Source organism: Acipenser ruthenus, chromosome 14 (genome assembly GCF_902713425.1).
Source record: "Acipenser ruthenus chromosome 14, fAciRut3.2 maternal haplotype, whole genome shotgun sequence".
Lineage (NCBI taxonomy): Eukaryota > Metazoa > Chordata > Actinopteri > Acipenseriformes > Acipenseridae > Acipenser > Acipenser ruthenus.
The window spans coordinates 29,789,986-29,816,303 of record NC_081202.1 but is presented as its reverse complement, the minus strand read 5'-3'; the positions used below and the strand labels follow the sequence as shown (position 1 = coordinate 29,816,303).

Sequence of the window (26,318 nt, the reverse complement as noted above, 5' to 3'; positions counted from 1 at the left end):
TTTATATCCAGTATGAGAGAAGAACCCAATACATCTGCACAATACTTTTGTTACTTTGTACATACTTGTACAGAGATACTGCATAATTTTGATTTTATCTGTGCATAATTCCCTGGGGTGTAATTAAAAGTATGTGTTGTAACCATATTGCTTTACAGTATTAATGCTGTTAGTTTGCAAAGACACCAGACTGCCTGGATTGTCTACGAGCTAGGATTCGACTTCGATCTGCGATCACTCTATCCATTTAAGTGTTAATAAACCAAAGGAGTAAATATATACTCTGATTCGTTAAACTCTGAATAAACTGAGTCTGTGTGATTATTCTTGATTGAATGTTGTCTGGATATTTGAAAATCTGTAAGCCAGTACACAAATTATCCACTGTAGGAGTTAAAACCATCTACTTGTCCTCCTGTTAAAGCCGCCCCTGGTTCTCTTGGATGTGCTCAAACGTGACAGACCGATGTCCCCAATATTCCACTGACCCTCTCTTCTTTGGCTGAGTGTGTTTAATGGCTACACTTAGACCCCGTTCACACTTGCGATCTGAGGCGGCCCAGTGGCATCTCAGGGCCATCTTTTCTCATATGTGAACGCTCCAAAAAAGAAAAGGCAGCCCAAGAAATTTAGGCCATCGTTTGGATGTGGCCCAGGTCCTGCAATCCGGAACCAGGGCCAGCCTTTACATATGTATGAATGCAAAGCACATTTAGGGCTGGCTTTTCGTATAACATTAAATCAGTAGACACTCCTATACTCCCATGCATGAGAAAGGTAAACAGAAATCTGAATGCTGTGCTAGGCAAGATGGCAGTGGATCAATATTGAATGGTAATTATTTCTACATCATACATCTTTAATTATAAAAATATTACATTTAAAAATCTAGCAGGTTAACGTTCAGGTTGTTTCTTTCACATAATATACGAGCTGCAGTGCATTCATAAATGATGCTTAATTTGTCACAGTTACATTTTCTTCCTGTTATTGAGTAACTAAGCGATAAATATAAAAACTGCAGGATCGTGGATCTCAATAATGATCAATAATGCAGCAACTTGGCATAGTCAGCCACCACTGTTTATTTTGCACGCAACGATATATATAGCTACAGAAGTGTGCGTCTTTACATTAAATTGCTGATCATTTCTTTAGCTGCTTGCTTTTACACAAACATAAAATACTGTTCTCATCCACAAATATTGAGATAATTGATGCATCATGTGAGGGTGAGACCCTCACTGTAATATTTCAATGCCTGTTATTCTGATTATTATTGTTAATGTTATTCTACTGGCGCTACAGCAGTAGTTTATTATGTATCGTGCATGTTGTTGAGCAAAGTGTATGTGATATGTTACGGTGTATTGCTGTATTTAGAGCACGGCGCTTCCCTTAATGAAGTTGTCATTTGCATGTGGGACAAGGATTTTGTTATAGCCATATGTTTGGTAATCTTCCAAGAGAAGGGGTAATGCTAATGTTCAGTCTTTACTGGTAATGGTAGGGACAAGAGAATAGGTGGTATTCATTCACTTTAAACAAATAAGTATAAATGAGAAGAAACATGTGTAATGTATTAATATTATTTAATGCCATGTCTTTCCTTAGGAGAGAGCAGTAGTACTATTAGGTGGTCAGTCGTGAGTTTGTCTTGTGAATGTCAGTCACTGTGTACAACCTGATAGTCATTTGCAATCTGAGTTAAGTATCCATTATGAAAATAAACATTTATACCTGTCAACACTAGCAAGTTGCTGTTTCCTGCGTTCCTACCTAAAAGTAGTCAGTACCGGTTTCACACACACACACAATACACTTTTACAACTAACTGCCTTCACAATAGCTGGTACAGAACTGGCAGTTGAGTACAAAAACTAATTTTCCAACACACCAACAACAGTATTTGACACATGTATTAAATTAATTTGATCTGTGCTGGAGTACAAATGCAAGAAAACAAGATGCAGGGACCAGTTGTTTATAAATGAGCGAAGAAGCAAGCACGTGTAGTTGTTCAGAGTATTTTACCTCACTTACCGTAGGATACTGAATTCAATAATAAACTACTTAAGTAGCAAAACTACCTCTGTGATGAATAGTCCACCTAAACTGATCTCTAGCAAACCTAATTAAATCCTAGTGTAAAAACAGTATCAGTAACAGTCACCTGTGGACAGCTACACCACAATTCAAGTATCTGTTGTAATACTACTGTCTCTGCCTTCAGGTTAGAGGTACAGGAGATATAACTCCTTCTGTTTGAATGCCGCTGTTATAACATATATATTGGACGGTGCCACTTGATTATATTTTAGATAAATCTGTCTGGCAAAACTATACAGGGCTGTATCTGGGGGGAAAAGGGTCTTAAAACAATTTCAAAGAAATCTGATTAAGTAGTCACTGCTCCCCACATCAAGATCCATCGCTGTGCACTGAATACTAATAGGACATCATGATTCCTCAAGCTTTTCCAACATTTTTCTTATGTGAAATAGTACTGCAGTACACCGTTGAAAGGACAATTTTCTTTTTCATTTGACGTACCAAAAGCAAAGACTGATACAGTATGTACTGCACAACAAAAAACACTCCCCTGAAATTTGATGATCTGTCTATTTTGATAGATACAGTTTCTCACCTGCTTATCCAGTTTCTGCTGTCGGATGCTGGAATTTTCATCATCAAGAACACTGCAAGGAAAATTGGAAAAAGATCAATGAGAAATCCTCAACTCACTCCAAGTCTGTTGTACTACAGCTCGTTTTTCTTTCACCATTTTAATTTTGTCTTTGTTTCGTCTCCAGTCACGTACTGTTTTTTTTTTTTACGGCAAATTCAACAACGCACAAATTTCAAACCTGTTGAGTAGCATTTTCGTTTTTTGTCTGACTGGCCTACTTTATCCAGTCTCCAAGTAACCTGCATTATTATAGCATTGCAGTTACAATGAATGGAAGACTTGAAGTTTACTACTCGGCTTTCTAACCAATGGCGGTTTGTTACGGATCCCAGGGTTGGGTTCAGTCTGAATGTTGACAAATCAATGGCTCGGGAAGGTGGGAATAAGGAAATTCATAGAAACTGACAGCTATTGTGTTAACACTAAGTGAAGCAGTATAGCTGTGATGTTTTCGAGAGGAGGTCAGTCAAGAGCCTGAAAGCTTGTCGCAACCCCATTTTAAGGGCCTCGCAAAAATGCCTAGAAAATCGACTTATACTTTTACGGTAATCATTATTTTATGGATTGTTTTCTGGTAGAGAAGAGATAAATGAACAGAACACATAATGAAGCAGGTACTTAAGGAAAGCATAAGCATAGAAAATAGTATTTTTAAAATGTATTACAACATTTAAAATGTTATGTTTCATTGTTTTTTGAGACTACATGCCTATGATATTATTACTGCGGTAACATGTGAATGTATTATACATCCGTAACTTCAAAACACACATATTCAAATCTTCAGTAATACTAAAGCAACTAAATCAAGTTTAACATACGTTTAGACAAAACTCCCTGGATGCTCTTATGTGTATTTCCTGTTATATTCACACATTACAAGATCATTTTAACGACATGTGTATGTGTGTGTGTATGTGTGGCTGCTTCTGAGGGTGGTGGTTGTTTCGGGTAGTTTTTGGGAACGTACTAGTCTGTGTAGTGGAGTTTTTTTTTTTTGAGGGTTAGCGCTTATGTTTCTGTACCGCCTAACATTATATTTTGCACAATGAAGTTAAAACATTCAGCCCAGCTAGTGACATATTAGCCTCTGGTGCCTGTTTATTATCTGAATTGCTCTAAACTAAAAGCCTGTATGTTGCAGTGGCAGACAGCTGCATCTTTATCTAAACAAACAAGGTGGTAGGGACAGGCACTGCACCTCCCCTTGAACAGTTACGTGCTCCCTTAGGGAGGCATGCCTCACAGTTTGAGAACCCCTGCAATAGGATAATAGACATACATATCAAAGCTAGCTGGATTTCATAATTGATTTTTACTTCAAATGAAATAGTAGATACAAACATCTTGCATCTAGGCACACCTTCCATACATTAAATAAGCGTATGCCCCTATTTGCACAATTACCGGTATATGATTCATTCTATCAACTTTTCTATTCCTTAGCACCCTCCTCAAGGCCAGTGTAAATGTGTCAAGCTATTACTAAGTTTCTACAGTAACGCAGTTATAAAGTGTATGACATGTAAAAACTTTTTCAAGACTAAATATTGCATCATTTTTGATCCTCATTTAATTTAACGCAATATATTTGAGCTTTCCTTTAAAATTAAATCACCTGTATTCAACACATTTTGTTAAAATGTAATAGGTTTTTAAAATCTTTTTAAAAAGGTCCTGAAAGCTATCAGATTAACATAATAAAAAGTACAAAATATAAATTGGGTCTAAATAACGGATACTTCATAAAGGTTTCATCAAATCAATGAAAAAATGTATGTTTCAACCAAAAAAACCCAATAAAACACCTCGATACAAAAAAAGTAAATCGTGTATAGCCAATAAACAACGGTAAAACACTGGAAATAGTTACTCAATTCACGTTGACTTCATCCCTTTCCCATTTAAAAAAACAAAAAAACAAAAACACACACTACTACAAAAAACATAATAATAACTTTCCCAGTGGGCAATGTCCCTCCTTCCTGACTCGATACTTTAAACCCATCCCTACTACTAAGTGGCAGAAAAACTCCTACATTGCTATTGGAGTCTCCACTTGCGAGATTTAAAGCGAGATTACAATCAGAAATGGATGCTTGTTCGCAGGATTTAAAGCTATATTACAGAATTGCAAATTGTGGCAAAATGTCAAAAAATGCCTAGACACACAAAAACCCTAGAAGAATGTGCCCGTGACCATAAGGATTTTATTGTGGAAGACAGCAAAGGAAAGAAGGTAAAACCTAAGTGTGCAAGTACTGTTGAGTTACTATATATATTGTGACAGAAAAAAAAAACACCCAAGAATTTTGGAAAGTAACCAAAAACAATAATTTCATAAAGTATATAAAAAGCGAAAGACTCGAAAAATAGCGATTTGCATAAAACCCCAAAATAGCAGAAAATAAGCATCAGAAAATGTTATTACTAAAAACAGAAGCCCTAATTATATTATAGTTATGAGATTTTAGAATTGACTCATAAAAAAACAGCAAAATTTGAACATTTGAGTTTTGCAACATCCATCCTACAGTCCCTTCCTGTTTTGTAACAAGCATGCTAATAGAAAAAAATGAAATGCTCTAAATACTATTAAAGTTCAAATGTGTTTCAACATTTCCCCAGTTTTAGCTTCCCCAGTTGTAGATTTAATGAAAAATAATTTCAACTGGTAGACTTTATTTAAGCACAAACAGAGGGATACAAGTGGATGAGCTGGTCATTATATTGTATGGTTAGGTTAGTTGGTGCTCTTTTTTATTTCTTGTTTTGATCCATAATTGGTTTTCACAATTTTTCTTAATGATTTAATATATGGACCAATTTTACACCCAACTGGAAGGCTTCAATTCAAATTAAGGAGGTCTGAATGATAGGATTTGAACTGTGTTATAATACATACATTATTGTTAAGAGGGTTGGAACAATAATCGATTATCATGATATTATCGTTAATGTTTTAGCATCGATCATTTTATTGAGTTGAAAAATGATTATCGTCCATTACCCAATATGATACACTTGTATGTAACAGTAACTCTGCACTGAAGCAGTAAGTGGCACTGAACTGTCTGCATGAGGCGTAAGACGTGATCTGTGTGCACTGCGTAGTGGAAAGTTGTTGCAATGTTCATAAAATAAAATTAATTTGGATAATGCTCATAAAATAAATTCTGTTTTTTTACTGACTCACAATCAAAAGTTAAGAAACTGATTTTTTTGACCCATGGTGGGCAAATAAAATGTTAAAATAATAATTTTAGAAAAATCAAGATTATGCTGAATACAAACGATGCAAGATAAAGTACTGTGCTTATTGGGTGTTCCGTGACCCTTAAGCAGCAGTAATAGTGGTCTAATGATACATTAATGTCAGGATACGATACATATAATGATCTGCAGGTCGCGATACAATAATATCACGATAATGAAATGGTCCTGATACCTCTATGTAGGATACCACTATTATGATACAATACATCATGTATAGTATCACAATTAATCGAAACACAATGAATTATTACACCCCTAAACCATTAACTAGCATAGTCACCAAGTGAGATTGAAGTGGTGGAGTTTTATCACTCACTTCCCACCCTGCAGCTCTAAACTGTGATCACTGACACTACTTCAAACACCTCATTTAAAATCTAATAGAGATTGATCCCAGCAGTCTAAAGATTTCAAATTTCTCTGGATTGCAGGCAAAGGTGAGCAACAGAGAATACTGCAACGTGCTGTGTTTTGAAGTCTCCCTTACAGCACAATTTGGGGTCCTTTGGTGTGACAGAGTTCTTTGAAGCTTATCGAGTGAAGGCTGAAGACAGTGGTACTGCTGGGCATGTATCAAACAGCCAGCAGGGTCTGCACGTCACTTTCCTACGCAGATCTCATCAAACACTGCCAGAGGGAACGCAGGCACAGAAGGTACAGTAGGACACTCATGTTGACTGATGATAACCTGGACATAATGTACTATGTCAACCTTCAGCACAGCACAGCATAGAACAGCACAACATTGAGGGCTGAGGTGTTGTTCTGCCAAGTGCTGTTAGATCTGTTTCAGTAGTTTTTAGAGGGCATCTACCATAAGATTAGGGGTAAAACTGCCACTTACTTGGCAGAGTTGAATAGTCGAGGTAAGAATACCAGAGGTCATATTCTTGTATTTCTTGTCAGCAGGAGCAAGTTTATCACAAGTCTCCCATCATGTTATGATAAAACATTGTTTGGCTCTTGCTTACTTTATTTTAGGATACAAAGACTTTTACAACACTATAGATAACAAAAATTAAAACCAAAGCCAATTCGTCCATAAATAATTATACAACTGAAAATGCAGCTTAAAGTTTTTTTTTTTTTTTTTTTTTTTTTAACCATTTACTGTACAAGGCTAAGAGCCAAGAGGATACAATACATGCATTAAGGTAACTCAAGCAGCTTTCAAGCAAATTTACTGTATACTTACCTTGTAGCTGAGGTTGAGGTAGAGGAGAAACTTGCAGAACTGGAGGGTCTTTATATCCAGCCAGGCAGGCAGACAGACAGTGGGACAGAGCACAATGGGGAAGGAGACAAAAACAGGAAAACAGGTTAGGTGTGGTGGTGGGGTTGGATAAAGAGCACTATCAATTAGGGGTACTTTAGATACGTTTTCCTAATATTTGATTTCTTACCAATAAATCTCTGTATAATTCTGCATTTTTTGCTTAGATCGTGTTTTGTCATTGTACTGTACCTGCATAAATTGCTTCTAAAAAATCCATAAGGAGGATATTCTGAAGTGAGGTGGGTGGGAAGGCTTCAATGCACCATGTTTCAGCTACTGTACTGTATGGACTTCAGTGCACCATGTTTCACCTACTGTACTGTATGGACTTCAGTGCACCATGTTTCAGCTACTGTACTGTATGGACTTCAGTGCACCATGTTTCAGCTACTGTACTGTATGGACTTCAGTGCACCATGTTTCAGCTACTGTACTGTATGGACTTCAGTGCACCATGTTTCACCTACTGTACTGTATGGACTCCATTAGTAACTATAGCCGAGACTGAAACCATAATTTACTGTACAGAACAAAACGCACTGCACATTACATTACTACAGGTGTAACAAAGTAAATATTCAGTATCAATATGCTTGATGCCACTGTTTTGGCAATAATGCTAAACACAGAACAAAAAATTCACAGCATTACTTTTTAATCAAACTAACATTTCCCTACAATATGCTTGAACACTAGAACCACCTGATTTTCGAACTGTCTCCAGTACAGAAAGGTTGTGGATTCAAAAGTTAGTATTGCAAGAATATAAATGAAAACTAAATCAGAAGTTTGAACATTAACCTGATACTGTATACCATACTGTTTGACCTTTTAAAACAACAGCTAGCTCACTAGGCAATGCTTAACAAATATTGAAATAAACACTGTAGTCAACATATTGGCAAAAGTAAACGAAAGTAACATACATATTTATTTTAAAAGCACATTTTAAATAAAGATGCCAACCTGTACAAGGAAATGTGTCAGATAAAAGATAGAATGAGATTAAGCCAATACAAGGCATATCAAAAGTGATCTGCAACAGACAGAGATAGCTATGTAAACTAAGCAGAACATATCTGTAATGTCTAGTACAGGGGTGGGGTGGCTAGGTAAAGTACCTTGCTCAAGGGTACAGTAGCAGTGTCCCCTACCAGGGATTGAACCCACGACCCTCCGGTCAAGAGTCCAGAGCCCTAACCACTATTCCACACTGCTGCCCCTATTTCTATTGTTTCACAGCAGGCATAATCTGTTTTCCTTTAGTCATGACAAAGATCAAGCAGCTCAAAACATACGCTATCCCTACAGTGAAATGTCCATGTCTCATACTACTGTACCTGCTGTAAGTCCATCGGCTGTAGGCCGGTTGCTGGTCCTTACTTAAAGTATACATTGTGGCAGAGCGTCACTACAGAACAACCTGTCAGCACAAAACAGCCTCCAGAACAGCGCGCAAGCGCAAAGCAGCCTCCAGAGAGACACGGAGTGTGAGGGAGAGAGGGAGGCAAGGCCAGAGAGAGCAGGAAGGTGGTTCGCCTGTAATGTTACTATGAGCAGAGCACTGCAGTGTCATACCGAGATAAGGACATCAAAGAAAGCTGTTCCTTTGTTCTTTCCTCCCCCTATGCGTATTTATTCTATTTTTTAAAGCCAGACTTTACCACTGGAAATTTGTACAGTTGCCACATAATTTTTCCGTTGTCACATTCTTTTCCCATGGTTATACTATGCATTTAACATGTGCTACAGTATATGCTATACCATACATATCTGGGCTTTAGAATGCTTACCTATGCTTTACCATGCTTTCACTGTGCTTTATTACAATTTGCCAGGCTTTTACTATGGTAAACTTTTATGAGGGATCTTGGCTCTTTGGTAGCATGTGCAGTGGTTAAAATGCTTTCTTGTGAAATGCTTGATCTCTGCTCACGTCCATGCCGTTACATTGTTTATTTCTGGCTTGTGTGTAATAGCTCACTGCATTGATGTTTAAGTGTTTTTTTTTGTTTGTTTGTTTTTTTAAGTCTGTGTTCTTGAAATGTCTTAAAATTGCCCTTGTCCTATCCAGGAAATAAAGTGATTAATTTCAATGACTTTTTTAAAGGCTGAAAATGTTTTAAAATGTAACAGTAGGTATTCTGTGACTCCTAGCGTTTTGCTTCCCTGATCTACAGTAGAGCTTTCAGATGACATTCATCAGCCGTCACAGAAGCATGACTGTCCACATCACAGTAGAGTGACAGTGTTTTGAAGGTGGGAAAACACTTGTGCGCCTGCAGCACAAACTACCTAACAAACCAGAAAGCTAACAAGGTTTGACTTCTGAATAGTGTGAATGGGTAACAATGTAATAATCAGGTGCCAAGGAATTACATTTTTTTCCAAAAATGATTTTGTAAATCTATTTTCCCCTCTTCTAAAGAAATACAAAACTGGTTGGTTTAGGTCAAATAATCCCCCTTGCCAAAGTGTTTACAGTGAGCACTAAATGTGTTAAATATAAAATTTGATTTCAGTCTTAGACAGCACAAAAGCAAATTTGTTTTTTTGTATAAGAACTACATTACCAAGTGTTATTAAAGAATCCATAAAGGAAACAGTTCACCTTTAGTCAAGTGTTGTGATAGCTATTGAATAACCTAGCAATTAAGAGATCCAATGGCACGCTACCATACAAAGACAACTTCAGAGCTCTTTACTGTATATTGTAACTTACAATTCTTTATTAATCTTCCTACTCTGTACACATGAAACAGCAGGGGATAGGTCCTTCATTTTTTCATGTAGTTTAGCCTTCTGTGTACTTGACGACAGTGCAGTTTGCTTACATTCCCCAAAGGTAGTTTCAACTGTGGGGACACAAGCTTCCCCCATCACTGTGCGACAAATAAGCATTTTCCTGGAGAAGTTTATGAATTATGATTCATGTTTTTGAACTACAATAGATCTGATATTTTCAACATGGGCTTTAGCCTTGTTAAAGCAGACCGATGAAGGAATTAGACAAAACATCTATAATGCTTTTTTCTTTTTCTTTTTGCTTTATAGCAGATTGAATCCATGGTAACTGTGAGGCTTCTATAATACAGAATCAAATGAATAGGCCGTCTTTACAATAGAATTGAACACACTGTCATGATGGAGTGCTTTGTTCCTGTAATAAACATAATCTGGCTATGCAGTATATTTTAATCAATAATAATAACCTATACTTTGCTGTGCGGATTTAGAAGGTACTGTTCTCTGCACTGATGTAGTAACCATATAGTCACATAATGTCACATAGTGCAGTGGACATAGGATCCAAGGACAGGACAGAAAAATAACATCATAAATCATGGTGAATTGTGAGAAAAACAAAATGTACACAACAGAAGTACAAAATCATGATTAGAGGAGGGAGTAAAGTACTTTAGTGCATATAGCCAGGCAAAGCTAAAGTAATGTTGTCTATTTAAAAGCACTTGACTACAGCTGCATTTCAAATCCCCAGACTAATTAAACCAGGTACTCTTCATGTACTATAAAATATAGCCTAGATAAGGTGGTGTATAAATGGGACTGTTTGCTGTTGCTATGTTACTAAGACCTTAAGTATTCTACCGCATCAATTACAAGAAGAATAATATTGTGTGCTTTGCTGTCATAAGTGCTTTATCCAGATATAATAAGATTTACTTAAAAAAACAGATGGAGCAAAAAGAGCTAACAGTAAAGCATGATCTCAACTCAGTTATCTATTGCCTCAGAGTTCTCCTCTCATCTAGATCCGCATTGCTCTTCACCCCAATAATGATACTGTACATTTTAAAGCCGGGTCAGTTTTTTAATCCTAGTGTTCGAGAGGCTTAAAATATGAAAACATAGAATTAACAGATTTTCAAAGCTTTTTTTTTTTTTTTTTTTTTTTTTTTTTAATATAAAATTCAAGGTTAAACACTGTCTTTCCAAAGAACTGTCTTTCCAAATGATCACTTTTCACATTCACTGATATGAAGTTCAGTTATCCTTGATTTAAACTTAATTAAGCACAAGTGTTGTAAAGTACATAGCTTTAAAAACATTAGTCAGTTTAGGAAGAGTGTTATCTCATAAGCCAGAGCTGTCCAACCACTGGGCTAAAAGACATAACGATCACCAGACTGCATACTGTTTCAGTATTTTTGTTTTTGTTAAACATTTGTTAAAGTGAATTTTCTCTTTGCTTTGCTACTTGACATGGGCAGCAGAGTTAGGTACATGTTAAAACACAGTATTCAGGCAGTCCAAATCTGCAGAAAATCTGCAAACATTGCAGAGCATCTTATGGCTTATAACAATTTAAATCAAGTAAACATACTGTAATCATATTAAACAGTTTACATGGGTTAAGGACTTTCAATTTAACATATCACACATGTTTGTCAGGAAAATCTTTAGAAATTGTCAAACAAAAATATCACATCAGATCACATCACATGAGACTTCTTATTGGGACACATTTTTAAAGCCTTAACTCCAGTCTTTAATTAACTCCTATTTTTTGAAGGAGACAAAACATATGTTAATTTAACTAGAACCAAACAACTAAGTTTTGTTTTTAGGGTCTCTTTAGCAGTCTGTTAATGATAATTATGATGACGATGTAGCTGCAGAATATGGCGAATCTGTGGAAGCCTACAAATTCCACAACTGTCAAGGATCCATAGATTTGAATTGCCTCTAGTAATGAGGCATAAAGATGCTAAAATACCCAACTCCTTTGAATGAGAGCTTGGTAAGGATGTTGAATGCAGTCTTAAATAGTGCAGCCTTCGATGACTCTGCTTTATCAGGTAGATTGTGCCGACAGTGAGCTTTTAGCTGTAGGGACACTAAGCTTTTCTCCCCTTGAAACTTGCTTACCACTGTCTCAATCCGTGAGCCAAATAACCGCAATTAGGCTCTGTTATAGCAAAAAAATGTCCTCACCAAGTCTTGTCACAACTGGATTTAATAATTTTTCAAGATATAAAAGTGCATGTATATTTTTAAGACTCGGATACACATCTTTACGGGTGACTTTACAAATAGGGTACACATTGTGGGTAAAAAAAAAAGTTTTAAATTGATGGCAAATCTTTTAACTACAAACACTTATCTTAACTTGTGCTTGAAATGTTACTGTAACATCACTATACAATTTTTAAAAATATTTTGTATTTCTATTTATTTTTAGTAATGATATGATTCTAAACTAAGACATAGAATTCTTTAACATAAGAATTCTAGTAACGACTGTTACAGTGATGACAATTTGGATTATTTTTTATAATTTCTAAAAAACTGTTTCCATAATACTGAACATAACAAACAATATAAATCTTAAAGTAATTGTAACCAAGAGTGAAATTGTCCCCATCCCTTCATTGTCTCTTTCCTGTCAATAACCAATCAGCTGCTCTCCCTATTGACTGACATGCTTTCAGCCAGTAAGATACTTTGACTCAAAAGACACAGCTAATGTGAAATGACCCAGGGAGTAACTGCAAACAGGTACAGTAACCCACAAATACAAATAAGGCATTGAAACTGAGTTTCCTTTAACCTAAAGTAGTACCAGATGTAATGTTTGAAAATGAAAATACAAGAAACGTATAACAAGTGCAAAATGGCTATTTTATTAGCTACAATTACAGTACTTTTTCTACAGTATTCTTGGCAAAATCACCATGCAAGCCATGTGTCACTCATGATGCAATCTCTTGTCATGATCACATGATCACTTTTGTGGTTTAAGGCATATTTCAAAACGACGATGTCACATAAAGCTGGAGACAGACTTCATTTATACAAAGTGACCAAAACATTTTTAAAAAACAACTTTTCCCTTAACTTAAAAAAATAAAATAATAATTTCCATTTGTTCATTCTCATCTAATAGTACAAGACATACACAAACATAAGACTACATAAAATAAGCAGCATTTAAAAATATATATTTTTAAAAGGGAGGTGGATTAATGTGATCCTTATACTGTTTGTTGTTTAAATTGTGACAAATGTGTGTCTAGACAGATGCAGCCTTATCAAGAATTAATCGGTAACAGTAAACCAACAGCAGCTACAGAGACTTTGCTCCAGGGAATGACTCATTACAGAGCAGCACAGTGCAGACTGGTAAGGACCCAGATGGCTGCAAACAGTGCTGCCAGACATACGATAATTATCGTATCTGTACGATAATTTGGATCATTGTACGATGTACATTAGATAATTGTGAATGTTTTTTTTCATCTTCTGTCATTGGGAGGAGACAGGAGACGACAATAATGAATCATTTGCATCGCCTCAGTTGCTCCAGCAGGTTGTCAGTGATTCGTTGGTTGTCTTTGTGTCACCACTCGTGGGTGGAGACATGTTTAAAAGTGTTTGACAGTGCTTCTAATAGTTACGTGTGACGGTTGGATGTTATTTTCTCCATTATTTTAAGACATATTTGGAAGTTTAATGGGTGGAATCATGATCAGTGAGGAGGACTGAGAGCGAGCTGGAATATCCAGGTACTCCTGTGAAGAAAAGCAAGTACGAGTCGACATCGACCAACAAAAGCAAAACACCGGCTACAGTGCTATTGTAAGGAGTGGGAGATGCAACCTTTGCTCAGCGGCTGGTTATGCCTGTGACCAGCAACCACAGGAAAGCAACATGCTCCTGTAATACAGAGTTTACTGCTGATTTTACGGTCCCGAAAAACCATGCTAAATAATTGTAATATTATTATACAGTATTGACACTCAGATTGACTGGTGAATGCAACATAAATAAAGTCTTTACAGAGAATTCTTCTCTCTGGGAGCAAGAAAGAAGGGGCAGCACATTCACTTTGGCTCAAATCTTTCTTGTATTGTCTCCCTAACGTATACTATTGCTGCAAACATGTTGATTCCCATTTAGTATCATTTTCCTTCCTATTATGTATAGCCTATATCATATATATTTCAAAATATTTCATTTAGACCACTCCACAATAATTTGAGGTAACTAAGCATTATACAAATATGCATTACTTTGCACAATATTAGTTTACCATACAGAAACTCAAGGTTAACAGCTATTTACAGCAATATGATTAAATATTAAATACAAAAAAAAAAAACATTTACATTTGCAAGTTTTTAAATTGTTGGGATGTATGATAATTTTTCTTGAAATACAATTTTGAGGCTCCAAAACAATATTTTCATTTTTCAGATCTGGCAGCACTGGCTGCAAAGGAGAAAAGCACACCGCAAGCAAGCAAGCAGCAAGAGCTTCTCATTGCTCCATCACTTGGCAACAGGAAAAACATCTCAATTCACTTCCTCAGTGAGTCACTACCATGTCAGCTGATCCCAGGCAGGGAAAGTGACTCTTTCAGAAGACTTCAAAATGATTAGGGGCCTAGCCCTTCAGTGTGCCAATACCAACATTCTTAAACTTTCTATAGAAAATAAATCAGAGGTTATTCCCACCCTAAGAAGTACATCAGTTAATACTGTATCTCCAACCACAGTGGTAAATATGAGATCAGTCTTCACTAAGTATCATGAACAAGTTGACCACCATGATCAAGAAAAGTATTGAATAATGGTTTGCTTGGGGGCAGGACATTCCTGCATGCATTACCCCACTCAGAAAGCTTGCTTCTTGCTTACTAAATATTTTGGTACTGCCCACTCTTCAGATATGCAAATTATTTTAATGAGCAAGCCATTTGATCTCAAAATGTAATCTATTTTCTAGGTATGACAAACAACTGGGGATGGGATGGATTTTGCCCATTAGATCGCAAGCAATCTCTCTGTCATTCACTTTCATTGGGAATCCAAATTCTGTTATCCTGCGATAACACAACAGTTAGGGTAAACCTGCGTCACAAAGGATCCATAGCAACAGCAGCCTGTCGTTGAGTCGAGTATCTGATGTGGAGTGGAACAACAGTCATATAATTGCTATAACTAGGTGCATCTAGTGCAGTGGTTCTCAAACTAATTTTTTTGGTGGCCTCACAGTGCAGCCACCAACACTTACTGGTGGTGGGACTGCAAATTTTGTCCTGAAAATACTAGCATATGAAATATAAAGAAAATATAGGCATTTATACCAAATATAGACTTCAAAATGTTTTCATATATTTAATAAGAAAATACAGCAGCACCTCTCAACTCTAATATAATTCATATCATATACATTGTATTAATTTATATCATAAATTGATATAAATGAATACAAAACATAAGCTAAAGACTATCGCATTTAAGTTAAATTTCCCTCCTTAACGTAGACGTTAAAACTCTGGCCCATCGACTCGAGACTGTCCTGCCTTCTGTGATCTCGCTGGCAGACTTTTTTTAACATTAGACGATTACTTAACATTACCTATACTAAATCCAGTCGGCCATTGCCAGAAGTTCAGATATCATTAAATGCAGAAAAAGCTTTTGATCGTGTCGAATGGGACTATCTTTTTGCAACCCTACAAAGACTTGGTTTTGGTTCACATTTTAGCTCATGGATTAAATTATTATATTCATCTCCTATAGCATCCGTCCGCACAAATAATTTTTCACATTATTTCTCACTGCATCGTGGCACTAGACAGGGTTGTCTCCTTTCCCCACTTCTCTTCGCTATTGCCATTAAGCGCCTTTCAATTTCTCTCCTTGGCTGCAGAGATATACAGGGGGCAGGAGCATAAGGCTTCCCTTTATGCTGATGATTTCATTATTCATTTGTCAGACCCGGCTTCCTCTCTTCCCCTTGCAATCTCTACTCTTGAACAATTTGGTAAATCTTCTGGCTATAAACTCAACCTCAATAAAAGTGAGATATTCCCCATTAACCCAGCAGCCCAAAAGTATCCTCTCGATAACTTTCCCTTTAGAATTGTTACTAATAGTTTTAAATATCTAGGAATCAATGTAACTTGTTACCATACCAGTCTTTTTAAATCAAATTTTCTTCCCTTTCTGGAACGCACTAAACAGAATTTTGCTCGTTGGTGTACTTTACCTCTTTACTTATCTTTAGCTGGTCACATTAATTCTGTTAAGATTAATTATCTTCCGAAATTCTTATATCTATTTCAATGCGTTCCAGTATTTATTGCCAAATCCTTTTTTAGATCTCTCGACCAAATTATATCTTCCTTCATTTGGAACAGTCTCCAAGAAGATGCAAAGCCTTTCTCCAGAGACCGAAAGCATTAGGGGGCCTCGCATCACCTAATTTCCTGTTCTATTACTGGGCGACTAAAATTTGTATAATTTCGTACTGCATGCAGTCCCAAGTTCAACAGAATTGTCCATCTTGGCTGCAGATGGAAGCATCCTCCTGCCTTTCCTCCTCTTTACTAGCCCTAGTGTGCTTCCTCTCTCAATCTCTAGATTTAGTACTAACCCCCTGGTTAAGTGGTTGCTTAAGATTTGGGCACAATTTAGAAAACACTTTGGCTTTCAGTCCTTGACTATCTATGCACCTTTTAACGTAAACCACCTGTTTCCTCCATCAGTTGCAGACAAGGCACTTTGCATTTGGTGTGGAAGAGGTATTGTATCTTTCAGCGACTTGCACATCGATGACTGCTTTGCTTCATTTGAACAGCTGTCTCAAAAATTTTAAATACCAAAATCACACACTTTCCGTTACCTACAGGTTCTGGATTTCATACGAAACAAAGTGCCAAATTTTCCTGTCCTCCTCTCCCTCCCCTCCAAGTCAGTGATTGACTTTATTTTTAAATTAACTCCAAACTGTAAAAGGTATACTATCTCAGATTTACTCCCCTATACTGTCTCTGGAGTCTCCTTCATTGACTGCTCTAAAAATGTTATGGGAGCAGGATTTAGAATTTTAATTTTCAGAGGAAATACGGAAATCCATGATGTCTCATATACATTCCTCATCTCTGTGCGCGAGGCTTGGTCTGATACAATTTAAAATCCTCCACTGTATTCATAGCTAAAATCTTTCCAAATTTAGATCCAGCCTGTGATAAATGTAAACAGACCCCCGACACTTTAATTCATATGTACTGGTCATGTCCTAAATTAGCTGAGTGAGCTGCCCTATTTATGTTGTGATTTAGTTGAAACCGCCTGGTTTCCAAACGCGGTACTGTTAACACACCTTGAGACATTTAGTAAAGGTACCGCGCTTAAGTGAATATGGTTAGTATAACAAACACCTCCCCCGTGGTCTAAGGGGAAACAATTTAAATAAACTTCCATGCATTAACAAAATTCATTGTATTTAAAATGACTCTCACGTGGTACCTTTTTCCACGCGATTCATTGCGCGCGCAAGGTTGCCTGCCACTCCTTAGTGAATACAGCAGGGGTACAAAGCACGCAGTAAAGGGGTTTATTGCGCGCAAACCACGTTACCGCTGTTTAGTGCATGAGGCCCTTAATAGGGAGCCCAGCTTGTCAAACATATTTGAAGAGAACCGATTCCTTTAAAAGAAACAAAAGTAGTTCTTGATTTGGCAAATTATTCTTATGAAAAGGGCTGCAGTTGGTTCACTATGTCTTTACTGTACTTGGCCCGTTTTGTTTGGAATCTACCCTGTATTAGCTGGTATCAATCAGGAAAATTTAACATTGATTTGTTTGACATCTGTTGGGAGAGAGTGGACTGGAAATATTGTGCAGCACTACAGGTCCACATTCATCACCTCCTTTTTTGGTTCACAGTGACAGGGTAGCAAAGCCTCTAGGTAGGTGGATGCTTACATGCAACAGCTTAAACAACATTTTATTTATTATTTGTTTATTTAGCAGACGCCTTTATCCAAGGCGACTTACAGAGACTAGGGTGTGTGAACTATGCATCAGCTGCAGAGTCACTTACAATTATGTCTCATACGAAAGACGGAGCACAAGGAGGTTAAGTGACTTGCTTAGGGTCACACAATGAGTCAGTGGCTGAGGTGATTTGAACCGGGGACCTCTTGGTTACAAGCCCGTTTCTTTAACCACTGGACCACACAGCCCAATTCATTCATTTTAAAAATGAATGAATTATTACTACAGTGTAAATCTGATCATGATTGTGAGACACACTGTAGCTTTAACACTTAAAAGTACAATAGTCAACTGTATGTTTTGTATTCAGTAATAAGCTAACCCAGTGATGTTGCCTACTGTGTCAAATACAGAATGTTAGAATTTATTAAAAAATACTATATTATTTCATTACATGAAAAACTGTCCTCTTGCTGGGTGACTGGCAGATAAAGTAGCGCTTGTATATTCCCTGTGTGTGTGTTCAGTGCACAAAAAGATGATCAATGATGAAAACACAATTCCTTTTGAAATTATACTTTTTCCTCCAGGTCTTTCAATTTCAATTAGCACGTTATAGTATAAATGCAGACCATGACTACAACGTCCAGGATAAAATGTGTATTTGGTTAAGAGGTAAGAGTCTGAATTAGTCTGCAGGACAATGCTTCTGGCTCTTCCAGCACTTAACCATTCATACCACAAAAAAATCCATTCCACATTCCTTTCCCATTCCATAATAGGATGCATCCACCCTCCCCCCGTCTCCAAACAGCCTCCAGCTGCTGTGCATGTTTGGACACATTTTATTCTCAAAAATGTCTGCACTGCTGGCTATAATGAAACAAAAACACTGCCTAGAAATATAGATTAATTGACATTTATGAATCAATAAACTCTCCTTTGTACTGATGATTAAGTACGGAATAAACAAGTGTTCAATTGGTAAAAATAATTCACTGTTTGAGAGCCATTAATGTCTGTGTAACTGATGATGAAATTGCTGCTCATGAACCTGTTCAGAAGATGTGAAATAAAAATGAGAAGGGGGGTGTTTATGTGGTAATTAATTTAATGGTAGAATATGGGAGGTAAAATTGTAGAAGAGAGATACCGGTACATAGGACCTCGAATAGTATGCAGTCTTTACCCTGGAATGTAAGGTAGGCATTAAACAATGTGGGAGGGAAAAAAGAAATGTAGTTCTTGCAGTTTAAATGAGGAATGAAAACTACAGCTCCCAATTATCTGGCAATTAGTAAAGCTAATACACCTGTTTGTAATTTAACAAGCTAGGCATGTATAAAAGGACAGGTTTCAAAGACAATAGCTGTCTGTGTGAAGGTAAGGATCTGTGCAGACCTGAATACAGTGTTTGTTAAAAAAGCAACTAATATTAAATCTGTGATTTGTGTATATTTAAAAGTCATTAAGCCGATTTAGCGGTCTGACTGAAAGTTAGGGATCCATTAAGTTTAGTTAGTGCTCAAACAGGAGCTAGGATTGATTTTAGTTTTGTATTGTAAAAGAAGCTGTGTTCCCACTGGAAAAGGGACATCACAGAACAAACAGAACTGTGTTCAAAGTTAGACTGTACATTAATTTGTAATTATGAAAACTTTTCTTGACATTACATCTCAGTGTTGTTTGAAATGTGTAATACTATAATTATTAACGAATTGCTGAAGTGATTGTTACGTAATAAAATGGTTGAATTGTTCCAACAGTTCTCTGGATTCGTAGCACAAACTACAGATTTGTTAATCAACAAGCCACACAGCTACTTAGTTAGAAGATTTGTAGAATTAATCAATCAAAAGATGAACAGGTGACATCACAGAAATGTTTTAACAACTGATGTACCTCTTCTGTTTTTATATGTATTCCTGAGTATTTTGAACATTTACAATGGTATACTATATAATGTATTGGTATCCATAGCTTAGCCTTGTGTGCACCCTTGTTTAACTAAAAAGCAAACGCTGATAGTCTACTTCTGCCTCTGTAGACTCAGGGACCTCACCACCTGAATCTTGCTTCAATGTGTTACTTCTTGCAGCAATTACAAATGACAAAGTACATCAAATGCTAACATTAACATGGAACAATCAATCAGGTATTTTCAACATCCTTATAAAGATGAATATGCCTACTCATAGGCTCTGCATGTGTACCATGGTTACCACAGACTCATGCCACTGTACTGTAGCTGTCCTCGCACTATTACCCCAGAACTGAACCACTGCATTATTAGTGCCACTGTAAGCAGCAGCTAGCAGGTTTCAAGGAGGGGAAGCTTTGTATCCATTGTACAGCTAAAACTACCAATATAGAATGGAAACAAACAAGACTGTCGACAAGCACAGAAGGTTAAATTATAGAACACTGCAAACTTGAGTGTAAAATTACCTGTGACAGTGGGGGAATGATGTAACTACAGAATGGTGTTTTTGAACAGTGTACAGCTGCCTAGACACTCATTAAAAGGGCATACAGTTTATGTAAATAGTGGTGGAGGAGATATCTCACGCTTTACATATAAACAAATTACATCTAGTAATACTAGAAGAAACTTCTTTGATAAACATTTGACTAAAGGCCTTTTTCAATGTATTAAATAACTGCACAGGGTTTGGTGTGGTCTCCACCCCCAAATTATAAAGTTGTTATTATCTGTTTATTCAACTATGCCTTTATCAAAGGCGATTTACAGAGACTAGGGCAGGGGTGGGCAATTCCAGAACTGGCTTTTGCTCCAACTTTGCCCTAAATTACTTAATTGAATTAAGTAATTTAGAGCACAGTTGGAACAAAAGACAGGAGGGACACCGGCCCTCAAGGCCCGGAATTGCTCACCTCTGGACTAGGGTGTGTGAACGATCCATCAGCTGCAGACTCACTTACAACGTCTTACCCGAAAAAATGGGCACAAGGAGGTTAAGTGACTCACAGTGAGTCAGTGAGTTAGCCGGGATTCTAACCGGGGACCTCCTGGTTACAAGACCTTTTCTTTAACCACTGGACCACACTGTGATAATCACTCAATGGTCCCATTGAAAAGAATGAGAGAGTGTTTGTTATTTCACATACAGGTACAATACGCTGCCATAACTAGTTTTACCTGCTGATATAACTGACCTGTAGTCTGCCAACTCTCTATGCAAAGGACTTTCTGATCATCCCATTTAAATTCCACTTCTGCCTAAAATAAAACCTCTTGTCATAATAAAGAAGGGGGTGGGTACAGTATGTACAGTACCCAGAAGGCTACATTATCTAGTTACAAAGCTGGAAGCAGTTTGTACACAGGTGTTTAGAAAATGCACAGTATTCTTTATCTCTGTCAGCCTTCCATACCATCACCGCCGTTTTATTTCTGGTTTATGCAGTTTTCACAGCTCTGTGTCCCTGTGACATCACAATACTGATCTTGCACTCACACAAATAGCACCGGAGAAAAGAACAATTTACTCTGCTATCACGTGTGAATGCCAACACCACTACAGGTCCTTATTGAAATCTTTTATTTATAATAATAATAATACATGTTTGGACTAATTTCTCGTGTCATGATATGTACAATTATTTGTAGTCTGTTACCTGGTGTTGCTCTCCTGAGGGTGTTATTAACTGTTAAAAAGTGGGCGCTTCTATACAATGATTTCCAATACAAAAAAGCAAGGACCCTATGTAATGTTTGTTGTACTAGCTGTATGTTAACAAAACACAGACGTCAATTACCGTTAGGATTATTTATTTATTTTGCCCAGTTTTACTTATTTACTGTATCAATGATCCAGTACACATCTAAATTATACTACACACACTCGTTCTCAGCAAGACTCGGATCATAACAACGACCACATTTTGTCACTGCAAAGCAATATGTAATACATGTATTTTTGCTTGCTGTAAACACTCTTTCCTTTGTCTGATGAGACATGCATTTTTTCCATTTGGTAATATGTTACGTTATTTATTCAATCATGGCAACGGCTGCAGCGGTATATCAGCATCAAAGTTAAACCAAATAATAGGTTTACACATACAAAAGAGAACTTAAGTCCCGAGACCCGAAAATCCTTTTGACAGTGGCTTTTTCATACATGTATATTGTTATCGGGGCTTGTTTGCTTACCTGATGCTGTAGTAACTCATGATTATTGCCCGTTGCTATGGATCCCCCAGCTGCTCGCCTCCCTGTGTCTGACACTCTAGTTTAAACTAAAGGAAATGGACTCTGCAAGCCATAGCAACCGCACAAGCCAGTAAAGCGCCTCAGCATTGGCAGGAGCTTGTCGTCGCGTGGTTACGATTGGATATTGCCATCGCATGGCTTCGTTTAGGGGGAGGTCCTCGGGCTACGCATGCGCTGTAAGCAAAGAGCTTTTGCTTTTAAACGATACAGACTGCATTGGTTGAATAACCAGTTGGTTTACATTCCCTAAAAGTAGTATTCACGTGCAGGCACAGCTTTACCCTTTTTAAAATCGTTTTGCAACACAGTGAACTAAACACAAGTCAAAAAATGTAAAATAGGGCTCCAAAAATTACAAATGAAAAACATTTAAAGGTAATTTCTAATCATCCGGTGAATTAAAAAAATAAATAAAATAATGGCTGTATGTTGCTCAAATGAGAAGGTACATACTACTTGCATGATACCTGGAAACATGAAACTTAAGTCACATACCTACAGTTTAGGCCATTCATTTACAATACTAAAAATGCAATTACATGTATTTTACTTCCAGTAATGTTTTCAAATTAATAGAATATTAAAATATGTTTTAGAGGAAAAGTATAGCAGATAATAAGAATAACAGAATCACATTATAAATATACACCCATGAATGATAGGATCATTCTGAAATCGTACACCTTAATTTATTTGCATTAAACGTATTAGAGACTGAGTAGGTGGTGGCTCCAAAAACAAATGGAAAATTTAAATGTGCTAAATATTGTAGGCACATTTGAGTACAATATCAATAGCTTACTGTATAGATGCAAACAAGGACAGACAAAGTTATCTTGTGACACCATCATTTATTTAAAAAAGCTGCACACGCTGCAGAGAATACACACCCCTCCAAGCCTGGAACAAAGCTGCACATTACCGGGTGAGGTAAGCCCCCACTATTTAACGCCTGTTAACAAGCATCAATTAACAAGCAACATCCAACTCATTTACTGCAATGCAGGCAATTGCAATTCTCCCAAGCAAACTCATTCTCCCTTAATACCCCCATCACAACTGATGGGTCTCATTGACATTTTTTGCAAACTCTATATAATAATCTGGAGCTAAACAGTGATACAATTAATCTGAGGGTAATATCTGGTAAGAAATTATGTATCAATAGATTGAGAACTAATATTCAATGGAATCTACAGAATTACCATTGGATATTTTACCAAACTGTGTCTGAAAGCCTCATGTCACATCTTCTGCTACAGCGAACCCTAGTGGTGGATCTGTGTATTTGCAGGGTAACCAAAAAGAGAAACAGGATTTAAAGAGCAAGTAACTTGTAATATCATTTCTATTCACTGTTCTCATACCTTCTCATGGTGTTACCAATCATTCTTGGGGATTCATATGGGGATTACTAAAATATTGTGTTTTTCTGTGTTTTTTTTTTAAAATAATTTTGTGTAAAGATGCTTTGACAAGGAGTTCGGGAGCTGCTCTTCAGTTCTAATTGCCTGACAGGCATACAGTACGTAATGTAGGCTGCATCAGCTAAATTGTATTTATATTAGTAAGTCCCAGCTAAATATTGTCAGCAAAACTAGAGATCACTTGTTTATTAAGTGAAGATCACTAGATATATCTATAAAGACTCTCTAATCTAGCCTAGACTGCATCAGAGCAGTAGAGCTCAGATGAAAGGACTTAAACACATAATTTCCCAAAAAAAAATAGAAAGAAAGAAATAATAGTATATGAGGCAATGCAATAGAAGCCACTCAGAATAGTTGCAAACATCATAAATAATGAAACTGAAGGCACTTATTCCAGTCGAGATGATACAGCCAATCAAGTACAATCGGAAAAGGTTTAAACTGCTATGCATTGGGATTTTTATCTCAAACAGAGAAGCAGTGGAATGCTTGATATGTCACAGGTAAGCTTCCACTGTCTCTGCTTGTGCTATCCTTTTAAAAGAATATACAGAGAGGGATTCAGTCTCCTGTGCTAGCAATTCAGCATCTGTCATGAGCACAAAAAAGAAGGATAAACACAATTATTCTTTTTTTTTTTAATTCATATTCAATTTGATTCAATAGTGAAACCTCCAACCGAAAGGAAAGAAACATTATATGTCACAGGGTTACACTGAAAAGTTTCATAAAACACAGTAACAGCACTGAACACTTAAAAGGTACACACCACCTTCTTAAGACCCCAAATATTAGCGATGGGACAAATATCTGAATGATTTGGTTTTTTACATGTATTCGAAGGGGCGTGTCCTGCTGGCGCTTTAACATTTTCACTTTCTTTCATGATGCAATCCTAGTTTTTGTTCAGTGGAATATAATAAGAAAATTAAGGAGCTGTTTCATTGTACAACACACACGGTTTCCACGTTTATTTTATTTTAAGTGTTTATTCAAGTTAAAAATTACTCTGATTATTGCGAAGACACAGCAATGTCAGGGATTACTTAAAAAAACGCGTTGTCTACTTCCATGTTCGTCCCAGCATTACAAAATATATGTATTTATACCAGAAACTGGACCAGAATCAGTACATTTTGTGCAACACGGCAGGGTGTGGTTTGGTTAGATATTACCAATTAATAATATGTAATAATGTTCATAGTTACTAGATAAATATCAAAGGCTAAAAATGTGTGGATATGCCATCTTGTGTTGAGCAGCAGATTAATAGTTTGTGAGTGGTGGTAGATTCAATTGCATTATTTTATTATTGATAACCATTATTAAACACAATTTCAAAGCGTTAGTGACCTCAGAATACCTGGACATATCAGTTTACGACAGCATCAACTTGCTTTGTTAAGTGTTATGACATATTTTGTTCTCCAAAGAGAAATACTTATACAACATGCATTCCTTATTTTGTAAAACCCTGATTGATAAGGCCTTACTTTGATTTACATCTTTCCTCTGAGAACATGTTAAACAATACATTCTCCTGGTCCCAATAAGCTTAGATAAAGCAGGTTTTGCACTGAAGGCAAAAAAATGATCAATCAATGCCACCTTAAAAAATATAAACTATCTGTCACCCCTGCAAGTTGTTCACTAGTATTTCCCTGTTGGACAGCTTCCCTCGATCCTTCAGGAATTTCATAACTTCCATCCTCCTCCTCCAGGTCACCTTCACCCCATACTGCTGCTCAGGAGTGTCCTGCACCAGGGTGTCACATGGGGGGGGAGTGTCTGAGGGAGACGGGGCTAGAACACAGGCTACATCACGCCAAGCCTCACTGCCTCTCACCCCGTCCTGGTGTGGGTGGTTATCAGCATCTGGAGTGCGCAGTTGAGGTGGAGTAAACACACTATCAAAATCAGGAAACCTGCTGCTTGTCCTTGGGGTTTTGCCCCCAACTGGGTGTCTGTTGTTTCCATCAGTCCAGCTTGGGGTCTTGTCAGATACGCTGTGCCCAGCGGGGTGATCTATCTGGGGTGTCTCTATTTGCAGGTCCCCCAAACCCCTCATGTCTTTTAGCAGCCCCCCATTCTGGTCTGTGTTCTTCCTGAGAGGAGCAGCAATGCCCAGTTGCCTTCCTGTCTGGGGGGGTGTCAGGGTGTCTTTGAAGGCCAACGCTGGAAACTTGCAGACACTGGTTTTCTTTGCTGTGATCATGGAGCTCCTGTTCAGCAGGCTCCTGTGATGTGACGAATTGCTGGATTGGTGGCGCTTTTTTCTCCGTGCTGGAAAGTGCAGCTGCAATGTCGTGTCAAACTGAGGGGATACCTGCAACAAAGGAGGGAAGAAAATGGAATAGTCAGACACTTCATACTGGATATCCAAAAGCATAAAACTAGTGGTGTTCATCTGGAGTACCAGGTAATAGGAATTGTACTAATGGATGGCTGAAATAAATCAAACACCTTTATTTTATTTTGTGGGGTACAATAATATGTTTTTTTTTTTTTACTTAATAGAAATGAAACAATATTCAAATATAAAAAATCCACATTTCTTACCAAAACTAAAAATAATGTATGGTCAGATGGAAACAGTCACAATAAAATGTGCTATACTGTTTAATTATTCTTATTTAACTATGTATTATAAAAAATAATA

The 26,318-nt window shown here is 37.1% G+C and overlaps 2 protein-coding genes across 4 annotated transcripts in view; both read right to left on the bottom strand.

Annotated features, from left to right (window-relative positions):
* tulp3 (TUB like protein 3) overlaps window positions 1–22,351 on the bottom strand; it is a 66,285-nt gene extending 43,934 nt beyond the window's left edge. Inside the window, exons 1-3 of one of the 3 annotated variants that reach the window (XM_034032614.3) lie at window positions 22,170–22,351; window positions 7,161–7,208; window positions 2,648–2,699 (exon numbers count right to left, since the gene is read on the bottom strand). In XM_034032614.3, coding sequence (XP_033888505.1) covers window positions 2,648–2,699; window positions 7,161–7,208; window positions 22,170–22,189 — 120 coding nt within the window. In that variant the 5' untranslated portion in view covers window positions 22,190–22,351. Of the gene's footprint in view, window positions 1–2,647; window positions 2,700–7,160; window positions 7,209–22,169 lie in introns of those variants that run through there. The other 2 variants (XM_034032612.3, XM_034032613.3) reach the window with 2 other exon arrangements.
* A 1,392-nt stretch (window positions 22,352–23,743) lies between these two features.
* The window catches only part of rhno1 (RAD9-HUS1-RAD1 interacting nuclear orphan 1), a 6,232-nt gene continuing 3,657 nt past the window's right edge, over window positions 23,744–26,318 (bottom strand). Inside the window, exon 3 of the mRNA XM_058986321.1 lies at window positions 23,744–25,985. Within this exon, the coding sequence (XP_058842304.1) occupies window positions 25,290–25,985 (696 nt within the window). The 3' untranslated portion in view covers window positions 23,744–25,289. The remainder of the gene's footprint in view (window positions 25,986–26,318) is intronic.